Below are 24,556 nucleotides of genomic sequence, written 5' to 3' on the forward strand. Positions count from 1 at the left end.
GGCAACCAGAACAGGATAAAGTTATCCCAAGAACTTGATGTGAGTGACTGGCAACCTGCTGTTTATTTGTAATTGATTTTTTCCCCTGTATTTTGGAACACAATCTTACCTTAAGACACTGACTGTGATCACATAACACTCTTAAACTGGTTACTGAAAAATCCATTTCCTGGGTTTGCCCATTACATTGAATCACACACCACCTGAAGAGTCTGGGTTTGCAGAACTTGCCAAGTCTACTCCCTATCCCCCCAACACAAAGAAAAACAAAACACCCCCTCCCCAAGTTAATAGTAAGCAAGCTTCACACATTGTGAATGCAGCTACTGAGTGTTTAACTAACCTGGATAAGCATGTTGTATAAACCATGTCAAGATTTATTTCCTACAGGCCAAGATTCTATTTAAGAACATGAAGAGGGCTTTCTGCCCAATCCATATTTTATGCAATAAAAGTATACTATATTATATTTTTGAACTTTTGTGGAGATAGCATGTTTCCCTAGCTTTCATCCATGTTATGACAGTCAGTGTGGTGTAGCAGACACAGCTGAACTTGGACCAAGAATATTTACACCCATGCTCAATTGTAAATTTAGGCTAAAGGAGAGGGGATTTGTTAAAGCTACAGTCTGATCCTAACTTCTGAGTTTAGGATGACAAAATCTCCTTATCTCATATATGATGCCTTGTCTCTTGGAAGGATAAACAAATTCATAAGCAAACACATATTTATACTCTATCATACAGTACCTGGGAAAATGATATTCTTCTCCCAGATGAAATATGCATTGCAATTAAAAATGTAGTATATAGTATCATTCTACATGACTACTATTCATCCTTATTCAGACATAAATATGTAAGGATTGCCTCTGCAGCATCAAATACAAGGCTGTATATACTTGCTCATAATAAGATCTACAATGATCTTTGAGAAAAGTGCTGGGAGCTGCACTCCAGAAAATAATGGACAAGGCCAGAACAAAAACTGTATTTTATTTTGGCTCACATTTAATTTTAAACTTAAGTCGTATTATTTTTCTCTAATAATATATTTAATAATTTAGGCTTCATACATAATACAGGTGATAATCTAATAACACCTTTTGGAGGTCTCTGCAGGCTGCATGTAGACATAGTACCTCAAGCTGCACACTCTGATCTAGTCCAGTGCTCTATCTCCAACAATGGCTAACTAAAGAACATGGATTCAATAGCTATTCCATACTGTTTGTACCAATCGAAGAGAATATTTGTAGCTCAGGGTTGAACTGTGGAGTCCTTGATGCTCTCTGAATCTTGTTGTTTTCTTGCAGACGTTTCATTGCCAGGCTAGGCAACATCTTCAGTGCAAAAAGGGAGTGGGAATCAACCAAGCAGCAAACAACAGCCCAATCAAGTAACTCCCAGGGAGAGAATGACACTTCCACCAATACAAGCAGGACAAACCACGGTATATAAACAGAGAGCAAGTCCCACTCCTTTTTCGCACTGAAGATGTTGCCTAGACTGGCAATGAAATGTCTGCAAGAAAAGAACAAGGCTCAGAGAGCACCAAGGACTCCACATACTGTTTGTCCATGGCCTCTGGTAAGCAGAGATATAATCCGTTTGCACATTATGTCTTACAGCTATTGATAGGTTTACCTGCAATAGACGGCTTTTTTTTTTCTTCCTAGCGTTTTTCCCACAGTTGCAGGGTCCACTTTTCCAGATCAACCAAATGGCTTTGATACTATTCTAAAGACTTTGGGAAATGGCCATCCAAATTTCCTGCAGCACTGAATCTCCTGAGTTCACTATCCATTGCAGAAAATCGTAATTAACTACAATTTGCCCTGAATTTATTGGCTGTCATATTACTGTTCAGCCTCAAGTGACAGTGTTCTGAAAGAGGAATACTTATTCTCTCTCTAGAGTCCTTGGTGCTCTCTGAGCCTTGTTGTTATCTTGCAGACGTTTCATTGCCAGGCTAGGCAACATCTTCAGTGCGAACAGGGAGTGGTCCTTGCTCTCTGTTTATATACCTTGGTTTGTCCTGCTTGCGTCGGTGGAGATGTTATTCTCTCCTTAGGAGTTCCTTGATTGGGCTGTTGTTTGCTGCTTGGTAGATTGACTGAGTTAATAGTTCCTTGGGGTGTATTGTCCTGTTTGATTGTTCATCTGGTGTTAATCCTAGTGTTGATTTTTGCATATCTGGGTGTTGATTGCTGGCGAGGAGGTGTACTGGTCTTTTGGCTTTTCTATTGTCTCTTTTGAATGGTATGTAAATGTTCTTTACCTCTATGTGTCTGTTGATAGCTGCTTTGTCTGCATGCCAGGCTTCCAGGAATTCTCTGGTGTTTTTGGATTTGGCTTGGTTTAGGATGCTCACAGTTTCCCAGTTGAAACTATGGTTGAGTCTGTCCCTGCGTTGTGAGATTAAGGAGTTCTCATCATGTCTTCTGACTGCTAGCTGGTGTTCATGGATGCGCTCTGCTAGTCTTCTGCTTGTCTGTCCTACATAGTGGCTGTTACAGTCTTTGCACTGTATGTTGTAAATAACTGCTGTTTTTTCTTCTTGGGCTACTGGGTCTTTTGGGTTACTTAAGATGTTTTGAAGAGTTTTTTCTCTTCTTTTCTCTAAAACATATGTAACTTATCTGCTCAAAGAGACTGTTTCAGTAGAGAGGCCATCATACCTTCCAAGTTGTCACATAACTACAACTTCTAAAGTTCTTAGTTATCATGTCATAGTCCCCATAAATCTAGAGGCCTCCATCCAAAAGGCCAGTGATTACATCATATAAGAGTCACATAAATCCTTGTAAAACAAATTTTGCAGTGTATTTCTAGCTGTGGCAGATAACACTGCTGTGGCCAGCCTTCATCAGGAGGATTGGGACTTACATATCTTGCTTTCTAATCTACCTAAAATCAACCCCCACTCTGCTAAAGACAGGGTCATTGGGGTTGTTTCCGGTTTGGAATGCAAGGTGTTAGATTCCTACAGGGATAGTTTAACCTAACAGCATATTACTTTATATGCCTATGAGTGTGTGTTAGTCTCACATAGTCTACCAGTTCTAGGTATCTTACTCTCTTTTCTTTCTTCCCCAAGGGAGAACTAAGAACAGCCTATAGAAAACAACAGCGATAAGAATTTTGGAATGAGGTTAATAATAGCTTATCCCATATTTTTGAACATGCAAAATCCAGTTGTTGGTCAGATAAGTCTCCAACCTTAGAGTAACTGGATAGTTTTTATATGCTCAATAAATAAATACAATTAAAACTAGGTATATTTCAGAATAATACCAATACATTTTAACTATAGATCCTAGTATGCAAATGAGTTGCAAATACACTGGTGCTCTTAGAGGCAGAGTATTGCTTTCAGATTGAGATAATATGCACATGGACATAGAATTTATTTGACCACCAGAGGGCTCTTATGTTTTTTCAGCTAACTGTTGCTATCACTGTCCAATGATGGGAGGGCCCTGAATAGGATCTGCCAGCCATTTCAGTTCCTATACCTACTCCCCTTTCTGCTACACACACATTTTCAACCACTGCCAAAATTTCAGGCATTACAAAGGAACACCAGTACAACAGATGTTTGCCGAACAGAGTCAAAAAGGAACAAACTGACCCTGTTCAATCTCACAAGACGCTAAGACAGTGACGTACCCCAAATAAGCCCCCAAGTATAGTAATAATAATCCTTCAAAGCCACTGGTATCTACTTCCTGTATCTAAACACAATGACCAGTCCATATTCTGATAGACAATGTAATCTAAATAAAAAATATCAAGCAACAAAGCAGATAATCACCTTTACTGCACTGATGACCATGCAATCTTCTGAGTTCAGGTTATTCCCCATGGGTATATGTAATCTCTCACTGCACAGAAACTGTGCTCATTAGATATATCACTTTTTCCCTTTTTTCCTTTCCTTCAGCAAAAAACAAAGCAGTAGCTTTTCATCATGAGAAAGTATCTTGTTCAGCATTCAGGGGCATTCCAAGAAAACTGTTGAAACTGATAAATCACCAATAAATCACATGTAATCTGATTATAATTTTCATGAACCTGTTCAATCAAAAGCATAATTTGCAGACATGTTACATTTTCTGCACCTTGGTTTGGAAGATCTTCCTTGAGGAGGGAAGAGCGATCTAACCCCTAGTTTTCATTTATGTTCTTCTTGCACTTAAAAGCCGTATTGTTCTAGATAGCATACTGTACTTGGTTAAAAAAAAACAAGCAAACAAAATGAACCCTGCACTATTAATAAAAGTCGGTGTTCTTTAGAAAAATAATTTTGTAATAGAGAAGCAGTTGACATAGAGTATGTATCAAAGAAAGGCAGTTCTTATTCCTCACAAACGCATCTCCGACCTATTATGATATTTAAGTTCATGATCTAGTTCAAACTCCTAGTCATCACGAAATTAAACTAGAGCACCAATTATTTGGAATGAATCCCCAGAACAGGTACAATAGTACAATGCAATGAATTTGAAAAAAGAACTATTTAATTTTTATTTATACTGGTCTGTTGCCTATTTTTGAGATGGGAATGTTCTTTGTTTAGTGCTGATTTATAAATTCAACTGCATTTATTAAACATTTTGCTTATTCCATTACAAAAGTAGGGCTCACTCCCAAGGAAGCTCTATTGTGTGACTACTTCCAACTTTCTGGCCATCTTCCTTCTTCAGGTTTTTCCTGTGACCATCCATATCCTTTCAGTCTAGTCTAGAAACTGTTTGTATAAAGATCCAAGAGGAAAGATGGTAATAAATACCTCCTGAATCCTACCCCATATATATCGGTTGCTACAGTACTTGCAAACAGTTGGATTTTCTGTCATTGAAATAGTCTATGTTCATGACCCGGTAAAGATGCAAGTGTACAAACCCCAAGAAAAAAACTACTTTGCAAAAATATTGAAGTCAGTTCTAGTAATTCAGCATTAAGTGGCATTACTCTTGATTTATCGTTACTCTCTAACAGAAATAAGAATTTTACATCACTTCTCTACCATTGGCACCTGGAGGGTTAAATCAAGATATTCTTCAGCACTGGGGATCACTCCCTCCAAGAAGGTTTCCAAAACAACACCTATAGAAAGTCATCATTTTGGCTAACAAGTCTCTTGAGGAGCAAATAATGGCTTTGGTGCATAACTATTGTTTGATCTCAGAGGGGTGTTTAAACAGCTAAAGAGCTTTAGCTCAAAGCAAGCAAAAGTTAGCCTTAGCATTTGCATATATTTTCAGAATACTTCTCTGCATTTTCCTATCTTTGATAGTGACTATGCTACAATAGCATTAACAGTATTACATCTCTAGCATAGATAATCTGACAATACACCAGAAAATAGACTGAGCAATTTAATTGCTAACCAAATTGCAAGAAATCTAGAATTCTGTAACAGAATCACCACCACAAAAACAATATTCCCTGATTTGAAAACCAGTGTTTGCAGTTCCAATCAAATCATGTTTAAAAACATTTCTATTTGCAGACTTCATTTTGGAAGTTGTGGATGTTTTAAAAAGTAGTTTAAAAGTACAGTAGTTAAATTTTTCAATGTCACTGGTACCTCACCATTCCTGTCAAGGAGCTGAAGGTACCATACCTTCAGTTCCCCTATACAGAAAAACTGTAAATTTGCAACTAATTTCATGGGTAAGGGAGTATTTGAATATGGTTATCCCAATCCTCATCCAGTGCTCTAACCACTACCACATACTGGCTTTATTTTTTTTTATGAGAGACTGGTACAGGAAGTCTACATTAAGGAAAATGGCATGCACTGCATTGTTTAACATGAATCTGACCTCAGCCCTTAGATCTTTGAACTCAGGCCCAAGAGGCTAGGTGATAGTACCTAGCAGTTTCCTCACTGCTGGATATACATACATACATTACTTCACAGAACTGTTATTATGTTCCTAAGCCAGAAGATGCAACTTCCAGAGAGACATAAGCAGATATTATTAGCAACATGAAAAAGCTTTCCTAAAAACCAGGACATAGATATTCACCACTGAAGGCCAAAATAGATGCAATGCTAAATGCAAATTAAGAAGCTAGTCAATATTAATAGTATTTATTTATTTATCAAATTTGTCACTGCTCATCACTTCCCATCAGAGGGACTCTGGGCGGTAGTAGGCAGAGACAGGGGAAGTTTTTAACCCTTCTCATCCCACTCCTGTCCCAAGTAAGGTCTTTGCCTACTACTACTGTATTAGCTATGGGGAGCAGAAGGAATGTACTCCTATGCACATGAAAAAACTGACAAATATTAGGAACTTAAAAAAACAATCTGCTTCATCACAATGAAATATATATTCAAATTCTTTTCAAAAAACAATTTGCAATCAAGTTCAATGAATTGTATGAAATTTACAAAAAAAATGTCATTTTTCATACCTTGTCAGTGAAATATACAATTGTGGCATCTAGATTCTTAGAAGTGCCCTGTTATAAAGGGATAATTTATAGGCTCAGTTTGAGTACTGAAATCTGTTTGCACAACCTGGCAGAATCTCCATTATACCACAATTTAAACAGCAAACAGCAGTATACTAGTAAAACATGAACAACCACACTACTCCTTAATGGAAAGCAAATGCAAAAACTCAAACCGTATTATTATTACGGTTGATTGCACAGTCAGCCAGATGTTTAGACTGGATTTGGCATTTTTATCCACCTATCAAGTCCTTGCCAAGGACATGGGATAGGCAGATGTTGTCATTTGATGATGTTAAAGGTATTATTGCATTATTATTATTGCATTATTATTGTTATTATTATTTACACTGTCTTCTTCAGGAAATAAAGGGGATAAATTCAAGGATAAGTCCTATGAAGCTGAAGAATTAAATAACTCACTTATGTATGACAACACACTTGCTGCAGGCAGGGAGTATAGATCTCTTTATTCCAAGAAATTTCCTGTTCTAGATTCAGCATTATAAATAGGATAACTAAACGACCTGTTTACTGATCCTTTCTTTTCAGCACATTTTGCAAGAAGCAGAACTGGCTGAGGTGGAAGGGTGGGGAGGACAAACAGAAGCCCATGCACTTTCATCCCATCTGGGAACCCGTTATTCCTTACCATCCATGCGATAGGCCTCAGTCCCAGGATTCCACCAGCTGACCTTGTTGTTTCCGAAGCCACCAGCATACAGTTAACAGGTCACAGTGGGTATTGGGGAAGGGCTGACCTGATGGCTCATGAAGGACTTTGCTTTTGGTGGCAAAAACAGATAGGGCCCTTGCCTGCAGCACAGTTGTTCTGGAAGCCAGATAGAGCAACTTGTCAGCGCAGAGCTAAGCACAGCATCCAAAGCAGACCTATTTTGCCTTCCCTCTTTTTCCTTTGACTGCATCAGTATGGGCCGCCGTATAAGAAAAGGGAGGAATCCACAATCATGGTTGTAAAACCGCTTTGCAAAGGCCAGCTGGCCCCTTAAACATGTTAGGTTCTTCCTTGAAGATGTACCATGTTCCATATTTCTATGACTTCAGCTTGGAAAGCTGAGCTATAACAAGGCAACATGGTCTCAATTAAACTTTAGACAGATCCACTATGGATGCTGTGCTACCATCTCTTCCCAATGTCACACTTCCACACAAGTCCAGAAAACAACTCTTCTGCAAGTGGGGCAGTTAGTTATAAAAGAAGGATGACTGCCTCTGCATGGGTGGTGAAACAGAGAATCACATGATGACAATTCAAAGGGGGAGAGTATTCTTGCCAATCACAGGCAGTTCATTCACAGGCCCAACACAAAGGTTGTCATAGATCCTCCCACACTCCCTCCAAATTTACCAAGCCAAGAGTAGCTGGCATTGTCAGGCAATCTGCATTTGCTTGTTTTCAAGTAATATAATACATCTCCCTTTGTATTCCCCAGAAACAGAATAACAATAACAAAAGCACAAAGTGAAAGGCAAGCCTCACGCTGGTGCTGATCCTGTTTTTTTTCCTATAAATGAAAATGGCAAGAAACCTGCCTGTAAAAACTCCTTTTAGCTTTTTTTTTTCCCTATAGGAAATTGTTCTGGCACCATCTTCTCCCGTTGTTTTTTAAAAACTGTCACTGAGGTTTTTGTTTTAATATATCAAGTAAATTATAACTGGCAATTGCTCAGATAAGAAGCAGCCCCTGAAAATTAAAAATGAAAACAGAAGGATCCTCAACAGAATCAATGCTACCAAAGACAGCTAACTCTATACCTCATTCTAGGAAAAGAAAAAGGCTAGCTTAGACTTAAGATAATGTCTATAGGATCAATTCCTAATCCATAAGAAAATGCCAAGGAATAGGCAGAGCAACTTGTTTAAACCTCCTGCAGTAAAGGCCAACAAAATAACAAGGCATGACAGATATACCTTGACAGACAGAAGCAATTGCCAATTTATTACAAGCTTCAGTCCTTGCAACATCACAGCACTCACAGTCCAAGTTGGTAAAACAATACTCAGACCATATCAAGACTCATGTGGTGGAAATACAGTGAAAATGCAGATATCCAGAGTCCCTCTTTTGGGGGAGATGGGCGGTAATTAAATTTGAATAATAAAATAAATAAATAAATATATAAATATATAAATATATATATCTATATATCTGTATCTATATCTATATATCTATATATATCTATATATATATATTATGGAAATTAGAAAAGCCTTAACTAGCTTCAGTACATCCTACAGGTAGTCCTCATTTAGCAGCTACAATTGGGACTGGCAACTTAGTTAAGTGAAATAGTCGCTAAGTGAAACCGTGACTGTGCTTATGATCTTACTTCAGCTTTCCTTTCCTTTCCAGACCTACGAAGGTCATAAATGTGAGGATTGGTTGTAAAATTACTTTTTCATAACTGTTGAACTGTGAACGGTTGCTAAACGAGGCCTACCTAAGGACTATTCATTTAACAATGGTCCAAAGATATGATGGGGCTAAAAGTTACTTACAACCTGTTCTCAAAGTTATGACTGCTGCACCACCCCTGCAATCACATGATCGCAATTTGGGCACTTGGCAACCAGCTTGCATTTACGACTGGTTGCAGCACCTGCGGTCACATGATTGTGATTTGCGACCTCCCTAGCTGGCTTCCAACAAGCCAAATCAATAGGGAACCAATGATTCATTTAACGACCTTTGTAAAAATGATCATAAAATTGGGTCCTGTCACATGATGCCTTACTTAATGATTGTATCACTTAGTGACCAAAATTCCAGTCCCAATTGCAGTCGTTAAGCAAGGACTACCTTAGTGGGCCTAACTGGTTGACCTGGTAGCTCAGATAACCAGAGGACGCTCGAACAGCAATCAACCTCTTCTTCTTGGAAACAGATAAAAAGTGTTTACTCTTAGAATATTAGCTGACAAGTCTCTGCTAGAATGGCAACCAATATTTGTGTATCAGTAGCACACAGGAGGAAGGGATGGCACTATCAGAGACTAAGCTCAGAAGGCACATGAGCAAGTAAGTGAGGCTCATATATAACTCCATCAATTGTTGTTAAGACGGACAAATCATATAACAATAAATGTTTGCAGTACCACAACAAAGAAGGAACATCTTACCATATGTGATGGTTATGCAAAAAGACTCAAAAGTACTAGAAAGTAATCACCAAAGCATCCAGAAAATTCTGAAAATAAAATTAGAATTAAAACCACAAATATTTTTATTAAGTATGATCCCAGAGAATATAAGTGAAAAGTATCACCATTTGTTCAGATATATGCTGACAGAGGCAAGAATCAATCTGGCACAATATTGGAAAAGAAACCTTGCTGACAATACAGGATTGGGAAGCTAAAGTTGGAGAATATGCAGAAATGGAAAAATTGACTGTATATACTCCCTGAATTTGGAAAGAACAGAAGTCTTTCCAAATTCAAGCAAGAATGGTTCCCATATATAAAACAAATTACACAGCTAGGCAAATTAAGACATTTAGAATATCTTATTTATAAAATATTTAGAATATCTTTATTATTTAGAATATAAAATAGTTTTTGAAAAGAAAAACTGTTAAAAATAATTAAAACGATCCAAATAGAAATGAGCAATAATTGCAAATGTCCAAAGCATGGTATAAAAGTATTTAAGTAGCAATTAGCAAATAAGCCAAGTTTATGTGAAGCAAGATAAAATTGATGAAATGTTGATTAGTGACCCCAAGGTCATGCGATTGTGATCCGGGTGCTCAGTGCTCGGCTTGCAATTACGACATCGCAGCGTCCCACGGTCGCCATTTGCAATCTTCTTTGCCAGCTTCTGACAAACAAAGTCAATGGGGAAGCTGGCAGGAGGCCGCAAATGGCAACCATGTGTCACACTCACTTAATGACCTGTGGTGATTCACTTAACGATGGCAACCGGGAGTGCCAGAATTGCTGTTGTGCTTTATGACTGTGTCGCTTAGTGACGGCAATTCAGGTCCCAATTGCCATAGTTAACCGAGAATTACTTGTAAGATAGTTAGGGCCAGCCCTATGACACATCAGGGTGAAGCCATCTGTTGGCCACCATTTGAGAGGTAATGCTGAAGTGAAAGATTAAGGCAAAAATTGTTACTTGAATATTGTCACAACCTTTTAAAAATTGGCTCATAATTACTGGAGGGAGGGAGACCCATTGGGACTCTACTTCAGGCAGCAAAATGTCTTGGATTGGCATTACATAGGTTTCCTGCTGGCCAAGTAGCATTTCCTTGTGCCAACAGAATACAGATATTCTGGGAAGCTGTGAGTTTTCATGATGGAAATTCTTTTTTCTAAGGGTCTGACAGTCATTAAGCTTATTTTTTAGAAACAACACAGAATGCCCCTGTTTGCATTCCTCCTTGGTAACCAAAATCAAATTAGTTTGATTTTCTTTCAACTTTGCTTTAAAGATCCTATTTTCTGTCCTGATTGTTTTGAGAGAAAATGTCAGGTTTGATCTTTGTCATGTTTTCTTCTCTCAACATTTTTTTCCAGCCACTGAAATTTGATTCTCTAGCTCTCACAAATTTTTAACAAATAACATTCACTATTATTTGGCTGCCCTTCTTCCTACTTTAGCATCATGGTTCATGATGCTAACAGTTCATAATTACTTTCTCTTAACATGGTACAGTTTTTACAGTCTCAAACATTTCCTTCCTATTAGTCAGATTCTGATTTAAAAATAGCACACCCCCAGTTGTTTCCTTAACTTTTTGAAGAAAACATTTGTTCAGAATAAGAGCTGCGTTTATGCTCCATTAAAGAGAACCTCCAACAGAAAGTTCATTTCTGCACTAATGTTGTGTGTTCCTAATGTTCATATATAGCAAGAATATTTTATCCCCAAGTGGGAGAGTTGTTAAATGGCTGGACGCTATACATTTTACAGTGACAGTAGGAAGAATTTATTTCTTAGTGACTATTCCTAGTTTCCTGAACAGAGTGAAGGCCAGATAGATTACCCTAAAACAGTACAATTCCCACAATTCATTCTGTCCCATCTATATTGACTGATTTCCAATGTTATTCAAGAACATTATCATCTGATTCCTATAATGCTACTTATTTCTCTTATATTACAAGTTAAATTCCTAATTCCTACTGGGCATTGCAGAAATCCCCTTAATTTTACTTCAGTGCTTGTACAGTTATCCACAGCTGCCTTTAGATAGTCTTTGATAGAAATCTCAAGTTATCTAAATATTTCATTCAGATCCTGTAATTTATCTTTGCTTCAGTAAATTCCATTTGTTCTACTTGCCAAAGAACAATCATAGGTAGGAAGGAACTGTGTTATCTAGTCTCCATATCAAAGTTCATCTCAGTCAAGCAAACTAGCATTTCTGTAGAATATCTTAGAATAGTCATAGAGTTGGAAAGGACCTAAGAGGTCATCAAGTCCAACCCCCTGCACACTACAGGATTTACTACACCATCCCCAGTAGATGACTATCCAGACTCTGTTTGAAAACCTCCAGTGAAGGGGAAGAAATCACTCTATGTGGTAACCTACTGCACAGTATCTAAGCTTCAGTTCTGAGTTGGAGCCATTATTATCATGTGACTTCTCAGATGGTTTGTGTTTCTTTAACAGCTCTAGTGATGCAGCTGATAGTGGAGACAGCAGTGCTGAAAGTAATCCAACAGCGGTGAGCTTCTGTAGTTTCTCCAGGACTTTATATTTGAGCTCAAGATACACATCTCCAAATGTTAAATTGTTTTACTCTACCCAGATTAGCTGACACTATTTTATTACTGCTTCCACAGCAGCAACAGATTTCCTTGTCTTATTATAGTACTTCTTTTTTCCCTCTTAAGAATTGCACAATTTCCTGTCCTTGCCAATGTCATCTCTTACCTTTTCCCAACCTTCAATTCTTTCAGATGTATTGTACATACACATTACAGATAGTGCTGTTATGCTGTTGGGCTTTTAAGTGGCCAAATGCAAAAACTATGTTGCTTTGTTGAGTTTTGCAAACAGATAATCAACTGCAAGGACCTTCAAGTCAAAGATCAAAACAAGATTTTTTTTTTCACTTTACCGTCATGTATGGGCTGAGCTGCAGTGAAAACATTGCTGTTGTTTCTTATCAAAGTTCTGTGGTTGTTTGTGCAGGTAGGGTGCAAACAATATGTTTAACTATATCTTCCATTATTTGCAATATGAAATTTTATTTTTTTTAAAAGTGTCACCCCTTGACCAATTTTCCGTATACAGTATTCAGGGATTGCCACCTTATCAATTCTTGTATGAAAAATCAATTCCTTATCAATTCCAGTATGAAAAATCAGGGACACATTTCAAGTGTCCCTTATTCTTTATGTGGAATATCCTTGTTTGAACATAACCTGCTCAAAATTATTCTGGTGGAACATCCTGAATGGGGCTGTTTTGTTCCAAGTTCAGAACAAAATGTTTCTTTCACGCATCTCCTACTAAATACTGTTTTCAATGTAAACATAAGCAGCAGCAAGCAAAAACTGCCATTCTACCCCCTCCCCTGTTTCTGTTTTATTAGCTAGGCTAGGCCCCTCTTGTCTCTCCTCCTATGGGAAAAATCAGAATCAACTGTGAGTAAAAGCAGTATGACTTTCTTCAGGGAGGCATCATATAATCCTCATAAAACATTCTTTAATTAAAGAGAATAGCATAAACTCAGCATTTGATTCATTTATTTAACTTATACTATCCTCCAAGAGCCATCACACCCCCCAATATAATAGTAACAATTTCTGGATATATCACAATATTTCAAATATAACTGGGGACACCTTGGAGAGGTGCGCTTTGAAGTATTGACATTCTGTTTCCATTAGTTTGCCAGTTTAATCACCACACCACAGTTCAGGTATTTGCATCTGGTACTCCATTGGATGGGAAATCTGACAAAGGAAACAGCATCTACCTCCCTCATGGACCACTGATACACCACCTAAAATTTAGGACAGAACTTTTGATTGTAATTTGTGGGTTGAATTGCCTGTTCTATGCACATATGCCCAGAGTGTTTCTGTACATGAGTGATTCAACAGCATATTGGTAAGCCTCTGCACTTGTTCTGAATAAGAGCACAGGCATAGTGATGGGCTTGATAAAGCCAAGAAACTGAACCCCAGTTCGGTAAACACAGAGATTCTATTAGTTGGTAATCTAGTTGATCATGGAAGTGGCATTCAGTTGTTTCCCATGCTGACTAAAAATTAGATTTGCATGTTAAAGATGCTAGTGGATCCAGCCATTTCGATGACGACCATATGACAGAATGAATTGAAGCAGAGAACAGCACCCATTCATTTAGACTGAAACTCAGGCAATTTAGCAACTTGCTACATGCTTGCTAATCTGCCTATGGATTATAGCTGCCAAAAGAATCATACCAACCCAGAGTGCAAGCTTCTGCACAGACCCGGACTCTGACCCTATATTCCCTGCTGATGCTGACTGCTTACAAAAGGGAGTTACTGTGGGCAAGTGAGGTAGTAGCCAGCAAACTACAAATGAGATTGCCCCTTACAGAGGCCTTGGAGTGAAAAGACCCCATTGTACTTTCTTTTGCATACATGTGGAATATTGGGATGGGGTAGAGTTTTTAATGGGAGAGAAAACTGGATTGCTGGTTACACTAGGATGCATCAGGGAGAATGGGAAATAGCCTGGAAGGGAACAGTAAAGTAATAACTGTCAAGTGGTGACATATGGAATGCTGCACCCTGGTTAAGGCAGGTAAAGGAAAACAGGTCACTGGCACTCCCTTGTAGGTTTCAGGAAGTCAGGATGACAGCAATGGTAACCCCTTCAACCAAAATATCCTGCTCTTCAGTGTTATGTTAGCTGCTGGTAAAACTATTATTCAGGATTAAATCCTGAGTGAAAGGGCTTACCTAGTATATGTCATGGAGACTTGGCTCTGACCACTGGGTTAATCCATGACACTGTAGGCTAGGATAGAAGGGAGGAGACAGAGTGGCCATGTCTGTAGAAATTTCATCTTGCAAATCAAATGCTCCATCCAACAGTAAGTCATTCTGAGTACATGCTGCTACATTTGGGTAGCTGCTATCTCCTTCCTTGACTTAGCAGCTTAGATGCTTAGATTCACTGAGTTAGCTGAGATGACCTCGGGTGCATTGGTTTATTTATTTATTAATCAAATTTATCGCCGCCCATTTCCCAAAAGGGACTCTGGGCGGTTTACAATAAAAGATAGATAAAACTATAAAACTATAAAACCCTATAATACAGATACAATAAATACAATAAAAACCTCGATGGTTAAAAGTTCTTTATGATTTGCAGGCAGAACTGGGTCCTTCTAAGAAACTAACCATCCCCAGAAATGGCTACTCTCCCTCCCGCCCCAGGCATAATTACAGAACCAGGTCTTTAGCTGTTTCCTAAAGTCCAGGAGGGAGGGAGCTAATCTCACTTCCGGGGGAAGGATATTCCAAAGGGCGGGTGCTATTGCAGAGAAGGCCCGCCTCTGGACCCCGCCAGATGGAATTCTCTTGCAGACGGGGTCCATAGCATGCCCTCTCTACGTGACCGGGTGGGACAGGCTGATGTGATGGGGAGGAGACAGTCCCTTAGGTAACCTGGACCCATGCCATGTAGGGCTTTAAAGGTAATAACCAACACCTTGAATTGGACCCGGAAGCATACTGGCAACCAATGCAGCTCGCGGAGCAAAGGAGTGACGTGTGCTGATCTTGGGAAACCCAAGATCGCCCGCGCAGCTGCATTTTGCACCAGCTGTAGCTTCCGGATACTCTTCAAGGGTAGCCCTATGTAGAGCGCATTGCAGAAGTCTATACGGGAGATAACCAAGGCATGAGTGACCGTTCGAAGGGACTATCGCTCCAGGAAGGGGCGTAACTGGCGCACAACATGAAGTTGCACAAAGGCCCTCCTAGCTACAGCTGCCACCTGCTCTTCGAGCAGGAGCCGTGAGTCCAGGAGGACCCCCACGTTATGCACCGGGTCTGTCTGGGGCAGTGCAACCCCATCCAGAACTAAAGATGACAATTTCCCAGAAATTGAGGAGCCACTAATCCACAGCCACTCCGTCTTCCCTGGGTTCAGCCGCAACCTGTTGTCCCCCATCCAGGCCCCCACAGCCCCCAGGCACTCAGAAAGGGTGGCCACAGCATCACTTACTTCACCTGGGATGGAGATGTATAATTGGGTATCATCTGCATATTGATGATACCTCACCCCGTAGTGACGGATGATTTCGCCCAGTGGTTTCATGTAGATGTTAAAAAGGAGCGGAGAGAGTACCGAACCCTGCGGCACCCCACAAAGGAGGGGCCGTGGGCTGGATCTCTCGCTCCCTATCAACACCGACTGGGACCGACCCTGGAGGAAGGAGGTGAACCAGCGCAGAACTACACCGCCCACCCCCAGCTCCCTAAGTCGGTCCAGAAGGATACCATGGTCGATGGTATCGAAAGCCGCTGAGAGGTCAAGAAGAGCAAGGATGGATGCACTGCCTCCATCTCGCTCCCGCCAGAGGTCATCCATAAGCACAACCAATGCCGTTTCCATCCCATAACCGGGCCTGAAACCTGACTGAAAGGGGCCTAGATAATCCATTTCATTCAGAATCCTCTGGAGCTGCAAAGCCACCACTTTCTCAACCACCTTCCCCAAAAAGGTGGCAATCTGCGGATGCAATAAGAGCAGAGAAGTACTGGCGCTTCGCCGCTCTTACCGCCACAAGGTAGGCCTTAATCACAGCTCTAGTTTGTGTTCGGTCGGGTTCGGCTTTTGTCTTCCTCCAGTGGCGCTCTGGCGTCTCTTAACCCTCTTCAAAACCCTGAGCTCCTCTGCAAACCACGGGGAGTGCCGGGTTTGAGTGGGCAAGAGAAGCCGCAGAGGGGCGATCCTGTCCAAGGCTCCGGCTGCCTCCCTGTTCCAGGCAGCAGCCAGGGCCTCCACTGGACCGTGCAGGAGAGACTCAGGTATAACCCCCCTCCCTCTGAAACCCAGCCGGGTCCATCAGTCGCCAGGGGAGGACCAATCGAATGGGTCCTGCCTCCCTGCGGAGGGGGGTGGCACGAGAGAATCTCAAGGCCACCAGGGCATGATCCGACCATGACAAAGGGGAAAGCTGTAATTGTCCCCTCAGATCATCTTGCCACTGCTCCGACAAGAAAACTAGGTCCGGGGTGAGGCCACTGTCTCTAGTCGGGTCCTGAATAATCTGGAACAGGCCCATGGCTGCCATGAACTCCTGGGCTGCTTCCAAGGCCCGCCCCAAGGAAGGCAGATTGAAGTCCCCCAACACCATAAGCCTGGGGAACTCCACTGCCAAACCTGAGACGGCCTCCAGCAGGGAGGCTGGTACAGTAGCAGAACTCCCAACTGTTCTCGAGAATCCAGCTTGAAGAACAGGGTCTCACACCCGGCCACTTGTTTATCCTAGGTTTCTTGTCTTGGGGATTTTCAGTGTACACACTGAGGCTGCTCACTACAACAACCATGGGCCTATCCCAGCTAGCATGTGGCTCTACAAATGCAGAAAAGCACATTCTGGATTTGTTATTTTGTTCACATGGAATTAGTGATTGGAAGATGGAGAATCTTTAATGTCTCCATTATCATGGACAGATCACTCTCTGGTCAGTTTTAGACTAGTGGTGAGTATAAAACCCTGCAAGAACAGATAATGGCTAAAATGCTGCACCTCAAACACAGATGGATTCAAATGGCTTCCCACTTTGTCAGGGATACTACAGAAACTCTAGCTAAACAATGGAATGCAAAGTTAACCCAAAAGATTAAAAGTTCTTAAGAACTTTCTTCTCTCTCAAAACTCTAATTTTCAAAGTATTATTTTGCTGAACCAATCTTTCTCAGTTGGGTTTCCATGGAATCCTAGGGTTCTGCAAGAGGTTGCTAAGGGTTCCACAAGAGATCATGATTGAAAAAACAAACAAACCTTGTTTTTTATGTTTAATGTATTGTGAGTTGTTAATATAATAATTTTTATGCAGGGGTTCCCTGAGACCTGAAAATTATTTCAAGGATTCCTCAGGGGTAAAAAGGTTGAAAAAGGCTGTGCTAAACAAATTAACTAAAGAAAAATACATGCAGCAGAATTAAAGGACCAGTACTATTTCAACACAGCAATAAAAAAAGAGAAAGAGAAAAAAGTCTACAACTCCAAAAGCTTTGACCATAGTGCTTGAAAATCTTCTTTATCCCTTGTTGGAAAAAAAAACAACTTAATTCAAATATTGATAAACAATACTTACCAAGAGTGAATATAAGCTCTAACCACTGATTATCTGTAGACATTTCAGTTGGGCCTTTGGTTTTGATATGGTATTGAGATTGCTTTGGTCACTTTGATAGATGACCTGCATTGGAAACTAGTCACCAGAGGTGGCCCTGCTCAGTGGTTTTCAATACCATCAATCATAGTATCCTTCTGAATTACTGGATACTGTTTTACTGTGGTTCCTATCTTTTCTGCTGAGCTGTGTCCAGAGGATAATACTGGGAGGCTACTGTTCAACACAAGGCCACTGATCTACAGTGTCCCATATTTACATGAAACTATTGGGGAAGCTATTCAGCAGTGGGTACTCTAAGTATAATAATGATACTCATCTCTACTGCTCTTTACCATCCAACTTCAAAGAAGTAATCTGCTGAAATTCAGTAACAGGCTAGATACTTATATAAAAAGCCGAATAAGATGAAATTAAAATCAGACACATCAGAGAGGTAGTAAATTAGACTTAGGGATAGATGTTCACACCTAGTTTGGATGGGGAAGCATGCCCCTGAAAAAGCAATTCAGTGGCCTGAGAGTGTTCCTTGATTTTCAGCTGTCACTGAATTTGAAGGTAATGACCACGGCAAAAAACATTTTCAGTTATAGCTAATATGTTAGCTGCAACCCTTGTTTACCCATCATATTTGGTGACAGTGATCCATGCCTTTTTTACATCATATATTGACTATTGCAGTGTGCTCTACATAGAGCTAACCTTGAAACAGTCTCTTTTGAAGAAACTCTCATTACCAGAGTCACAAGACACAATCTCTGGCCAACTGGAAGCTATGGAACATACTTCCTCAGAAGTTGCATCTGAACTCCAAGCATTTATTAAATCAGTAATATCTTTTTTTGCTAAGCTTTTAAATATTAATTTATATTAGCATTTTTTAAATGTTTGTACTGTTCCTTAATTTTATTTGATGACCAAGAGCTCAGCAGAAAGCAGGAAATATCTCAAATAAATAAACAAATAAATAAAGGTTTAACATTCCATTTAAAGAATTCAGCTCATGAACCAGCAACAGCCCTTCTTGCTACAATTTTCCATTCTTGGTATGTAAATCTAACACATTACATAAGGGAGTGCTTAAATTCAGTATTTAGAAACTTCAGCTGGTTCCATACACAGTGACAAGTTATCTAAAGCTTTTTTGTCAATGATAAAAGTCTGTCAAAACTGACTTCCAGTTTGCTTCCAAGTGCAATTCAAAGGCCATATAAAGAGAGGAAAATACATACCATTGCTGTACTGTATGCAAGATAGATGCAAACAGTAACAACTGCAGATTTGTTGTGTTAAAAAAAAACAAGAAAATTTGCCAGGAATAACTAATACTTGAATATATGCCATAGTGACATAATTTTAGACTGAACTGTATATCTTAATAAGCATGCTACAGCTATATTCTATGAAAACTCTTGTGCCTGTAACCTTTAACTGGGTGAAACGGTGCGTCATAGAGCAAAACTTTTTCAACCAAGGTATCTCAAATGGGCTAACTTATGGAATGCATCCAAAATCTGGGACCCATGACTCTCAGGGAATAGGAATTTGGCAAATTTTATAAAACATTTTATGACATAAAAATGGTCATAAAACATTTTATGACATAAAAATGGTCATAAAACATTTTATGACATAATGCAAAATGTCATAAAACATTTCCTGTGGTTAAGTCCTGATATTTGACTGGGCTATACAGTTCAACATGGGTTTCAGACAGATATGTTTCTTCCTGAATTTTAAAGAACTTTTCCAGTACATTGGAAGCTCTACCATTGTTGAAGGCACTGAAGAATCTGGTAAAGAAATATCTCTGAAATGATGACCCAAAGGGTCACGGGCTGTCTAGTAAACTATCAAATTGCCAGAAAAGTCATTAGAGATTCATAAAGAAGCCACAAGAGGAGAATGTTTATTTATACCAGAGGAAATGGCAACATGTATCAGGTTTTTGGAGAGAATTTACAGTCATGTGAAAAAGTAAGTACACCCCATTGTTTTGGAGGGGTTTTTTTCAACATATTTCAACATAGATACTTGATCTTCATTTTAAAAAAATGATAAAGGGGATATCATGTAATAAATATCATGCACCACTTACATTTTGTAGCCCATCGTGTAATTTAAATAAACATAAATGCAACTTTCACATGCAGAAAAAGTAAATACACCCCTGCATTTATCACTACCTCAAATACCTAAAATTAGAATCAGGTGCATCAGATAAGGTGCAAATGATTAGAACCTGTCTAATTTAAACCTCAGACATTTAGTTTGATTTGCCCTTTGTTGCTGAAGTGTGTGGTCTCACCATGCCTAGATTGAAAGAACTCTCTGAGGCCTTCAGAAAGGTTAGAGATGCCTGTGAGTTTGGGAACGGATTTAAGATCACAAACAATTGGACATCAATCATTCCACTGTCCAGAAGATCATCTACAGGTGGAGATCACATACAACTGCCGACTTGCCCAGGCCAGGCTGCCCCAGCAGGTTCAGCCCAAGAGCAGAACACAAGAGGCTGAAATAAGTCTCTAAGAACCCCAGAATTTCATCACGTGACCAACAGATAGCTCTCGCCACTACTGGTGTGAAAGAACATTGAGTCTACCTTTGGAAAGAAGTTGCACAAATTAGATCTACATGGGAGATGTGCCAGGACAAAACCTTTGTTGTCCAGAAAAAACATCAGGGCAAGACTAAAGATTCCTCATGAACATGTGGAAAAAGACCAGGACTTCTGAAAAAATGAGCTCTGGTCAAATGAGGCAAAGATAAGAGTTATTTGGCCACAGTATCAGAAGACATGTTTGGCAAAAAGCAAAGACAGCATTTCACTAGAAGAACCTGATACCGCTGTAAAGTATGGTGCTGGGAGAGTTATGGTTTAGGGCTGCTTTGCTGCATTCAGGGCCTGGGCAGCTCACCATCATAGAATCCACTATGAATTCTTCATTGTACCAGAGGGTGCCTGAGGATAACCTGAGAACATCTGTCAGAAGATTGAAGCTCAACTGAAAGGGGACCTTCAAACATGACAATGGCCCTAAACATTCCAATAAATCCACCAAGGAATGGCTGAAAAAAGAAATGGAGGGTTCTGCAACAGCCAAGTCAAAGCCCAGATCTAAATCCCACCGAGATGCTGTGGGGTGATTTCAAACAGGCTGTGCAGGCAAGAAACTCCTCAAACATTGCACATCTGAAAAAATTCTGCATGGAAGAGTGGAAAAAACTCCTCCCAGTTGATGTCAGAGACTGGGAGACAGTGATAACGAACACCTACTTGAGGTTGTTTCTGCCAAAGGGGTAGCAAAGGTATTATAGCAAAGGGTGTACCTACTTTTTCCACAGAAGGAAATTGCGTATCTGTTAATTTTTTTTCAAAGTCTATTTTTCATAGTTTTTTAGAGCTAGCTATATCCCATATCATTTCCTCATCTACCTTGTTTTAAAGGTCACTTCTTGATTTATATAATAATAGTTTACATTTGAACAACAAACTGTGTCATAAAGGATCACTTAAGTGTGCCAGTTTATCACAATAAAGTAATTCACAGAAACCCAACAGCCACTCTAAAGCTTAATTTTACTACACTGAGAATCCAATAGAACACAGAAAGTAAAACCTGAGTAGAATAAAACTTGAAGCAATATGCTATTCAGAAATGCAATTAAAATGAGTATTTCCATTATAGCTTCAAGTCAATAGAATAAGGTGGGTAACATCTGACCTTCATACAATCCTGTCTTTTTGCAGTTGAATAATTGTGGCACAATTTTCTTTTGGATCCAGTGAAGTAGTAAATGACTAAGCCTCCAATAAGCTTAACATATATATTTTACTTTTTAAAAACATCAGAAAAATTGGAAAAGGCAGAAAATTCCACCCAGCCTCACTGATATTATGATTGCAATGTCTTGTGGTCCTCAACCACTAATATGTTACTGAGCATAAACAAACAAACAAACAAGATATTACAGCCAGAGAAGCCAGGGAAACATGGAATTCTTCAAACCAGAATTGTCTCCCTAGGATTTTAGAAATCTTTGTTGTAGTGACAAGGTTACTTTTATTTCAGGTATTCATGCTATGAAGCCTACCCTCAATCTCTAACAGCTAACTGCTATCTTTGAAACTCTCAGCCATGATATAGCAGCTTTATAGAAGATGAAAGGCAGGGCAGTTTTCTCAGAGGCATAGAAGACAGTAACCCTAATCAATCTCTTTAGGAATAGAATTAACATTCATGTCCCTAACACCACTGTCTCAACAGGGATCAGAAACTGATTCAGCCCAGAATTAGCTAACAAGCAGAGTCAAAAAGCACTTTTATGTGGCTTTAATGATAAAACCTCCTAAGCTGAGCTCAACTCCTGGTGATTAAATGAACTTACCAGTGTTGTTTCTTGGTACCAGTATGGAAGAGGTTCATCACAAGTTTTTAATGACATCTCAGATGTCCCATCAAAGTATTAACCAGATCCAACACTGCTTAGCCTTTCAAATATCAGCCCAGGTTGATTAGGCACTGCCAAATACTGTGACCTCTGTTTAGCTTACCTCTAGTTAGTAGAGAGCCTTGACTACCAGAGCCACTTGGTTAGAACCTAGGGTGTCTTCATTATTCAGCACTATGAACACAGCATAGCATGAGATGATTGGAAAAGATGTGACAGAAGTCAGAGGGAAGGAGAATGAACCAGTTAACTGTTTTTTTATGAACCGTAAAAAAGTTAAGAATGATTATCCAAAGTTTTCTCTGTCCAAAAATTTCAGTATTCATACCTAGAGATGGCTTGGTTAAACAACAATATACCGAAGAATAAAGAAACCCTAGATTTTTCCATTTTTCCTCCAAGGCTTTTTTTTGGTCTTATTTCTAAAAAAATGGAAAAAGTAAAAAATCTCCAATGGAATATTTACTTTCAGAATTAGACAAGGTGCCCATATGCTATTATCCTTTATTCAAGCAAAATATTTTTTATTCAATTGTAACAGGAATTATCTAGATTATCAGAGCACTACAATTCCTGCACAGAAAAGACAAGCAGTGTGATACAACTTTCAAATGCAAAAGCAAGATGCATTTCTGCTCCCCGAATTGTGAATCATACTACCATTATCACCAAAGGAAGGAAGAAGGTTTCAGGGCCCGATTTTGCTTATGGGCTTGTCTAATGCTGTCTTTTTGCTAGAGGTTGGTAGATGTGCTCAGTGATCAGGTGAAATAAGGAGTCCCCAAAGGAAGTTTTTTAAATGGTTTAAAGTAAATTCAATTAGTAAATCTAACTACTGTCTGACTAAATTATACTTTTACATTTAATTTGCATGATAAGTGCATGTCTACAATAAGTTATCCATGTTGTATTTTATGTTCTTGAACAGCAAAGTGAATTTACATCATGAAAGAGAGATATAAAAAAGGCCTGCATTTTTCTGAAAAAAAAATCAGGAAAATGTAATTTTATATTTCTGTATATACTAACCACATTTCCTTGCAACAGAAGACTCATGCCTATCATCACTGACATAATGTGCTTATGACAACCAAAGCGCACTGAGGAAAGAGATGGTGGACTTCTTTGCTTTCAAAGGAAAGAAAAAGTATGCCTGTAGGTATGCAGGACAAGGAGAATGCATTTGCTGGATGACTGAGGGGAACTACATTATTGATCTCCAACAAGGCAGCAGCCTGAAATAAAGTGAGGAAGCCAGGGGGATTCTTTCTTCTAAATAGGGCAGAAGCTATCTAGTAGAATCAGTTCTCCATCCAGATGCCCTTTAGTATGCTGACTACAATTCCCATACTTTCTAGTCAGCACAGCTGTTCTGAATGATGGATTACAGGAGACTGTATATGACATACCTGATGATCACCCAAGGCTGGGGAAGGATGCCAAGAAAGTGTAAATCCATAAAACGATGTGGGGTTTGTCTGTGCATGCACAAAATGTTTCATGAGCATGTACTAAAGCGGTCACATAGATTTTATTAAGCAGAATGCAACAGATGGTATTATAGAAGTTAAATCAATTTAAAGCCTTTTAAAATAAACATTAGATGATTTAATTCTGTAATTGTCAAATGATAAAAAAAACTGAACAGTATCTTTGTTTTGCTTCCTGGAAAGCTACCTCTTGATCCCTTAGAACAAGGAATTATACATTTAATTGTCATGCATATGTGTTTGAATTATGTAGAAAGTACCTGCCGACATTTTTCCTCAATTTAAAAATCTCTGATATTACCCAGTAAATTCCAGGGGATTTTTTCCCCCTTATCATCTGGAGAGACCTGCTAAATTATAAAATGGCTGAAGAGAAGGAGGGAGCCTTCACAATGGCTACATTTCTTCCCAGTCAGGCGTTTGTCTAGGCCCCCCTTTGCCCTCCTGCTTCTAGGCAAATACATTTTTGTTTAGACAAGACTTTGTCTAAATTTGTCATGTTTTATTGCTCAACCTATTTTATCAGTCTGCTGTTTTATCCTCTGACTTTTTGATTTATTTTCATATCTTTTTATACTTGTAATTTTTTGTACTTATCGTTTTCATTTCATTGCTACCTAGCTTAAGTGTCATATGCAGAACAGTAGAATCTAAAATGGAAATAAAAAGTGTAACAATTTTGAGAGGGTTAAAAATCCATACTGCACCAAAACACTGATATACAATAAGCCTTTGCAAAGGCAAAGATAGGCTGGTCATCCAACGGGACGCAGAGGGAATAAT

At 39.3% G+C, this 24,556-nt stretch overlaps 1 protein-coding gene across 4 annotated transcripts in view; it reads right to left on the bottom strand.

Moving 5' to 3' along the window:
• PRKACA (protein kinase cAMP-activated catalytic subunit alpha) overlaps positions 1-24,556 on the bottom strand; it is a 66,028-nt gene that overhangs the window by 22,416 nt on the left and 19,056 nt on the right. Inside the window, exon 1 of one of the 4 annotated variants that reach the window (XM_063292517.1) lies at positions 7,129-7,150. The exons of the other annotated variants lie outside the window; for them this stretch is intronic. Coding sequence (XP_063148587.1) covers positions 7,129-7,135 — 7 coding nt within the window. The 5' untranslated portion in view covers positions 7,136-7,150. Of the gene's footprint in view, positions 1-7,128; positions 7,151-24,556 lie in introns of those variants that run through there. 4 annotated transcript variants of the gene reach the window in all.

The sequence above is a fragment of the Candoia aspera genome, chromosome 2 (assembly GCF_035149785.1).
Source record: "Candoia aspera isolate rCanAsp1 chromosome 2, rCanAsp1.hap2, whole genome shotgun sequence".
NCBI classification, from domain to species: domain Eukaryota; kingdom Metazoa; phylum Chordata; class Lepidosauria; order Squamata; family Boidae; genus Candoia; species Candoia aspera.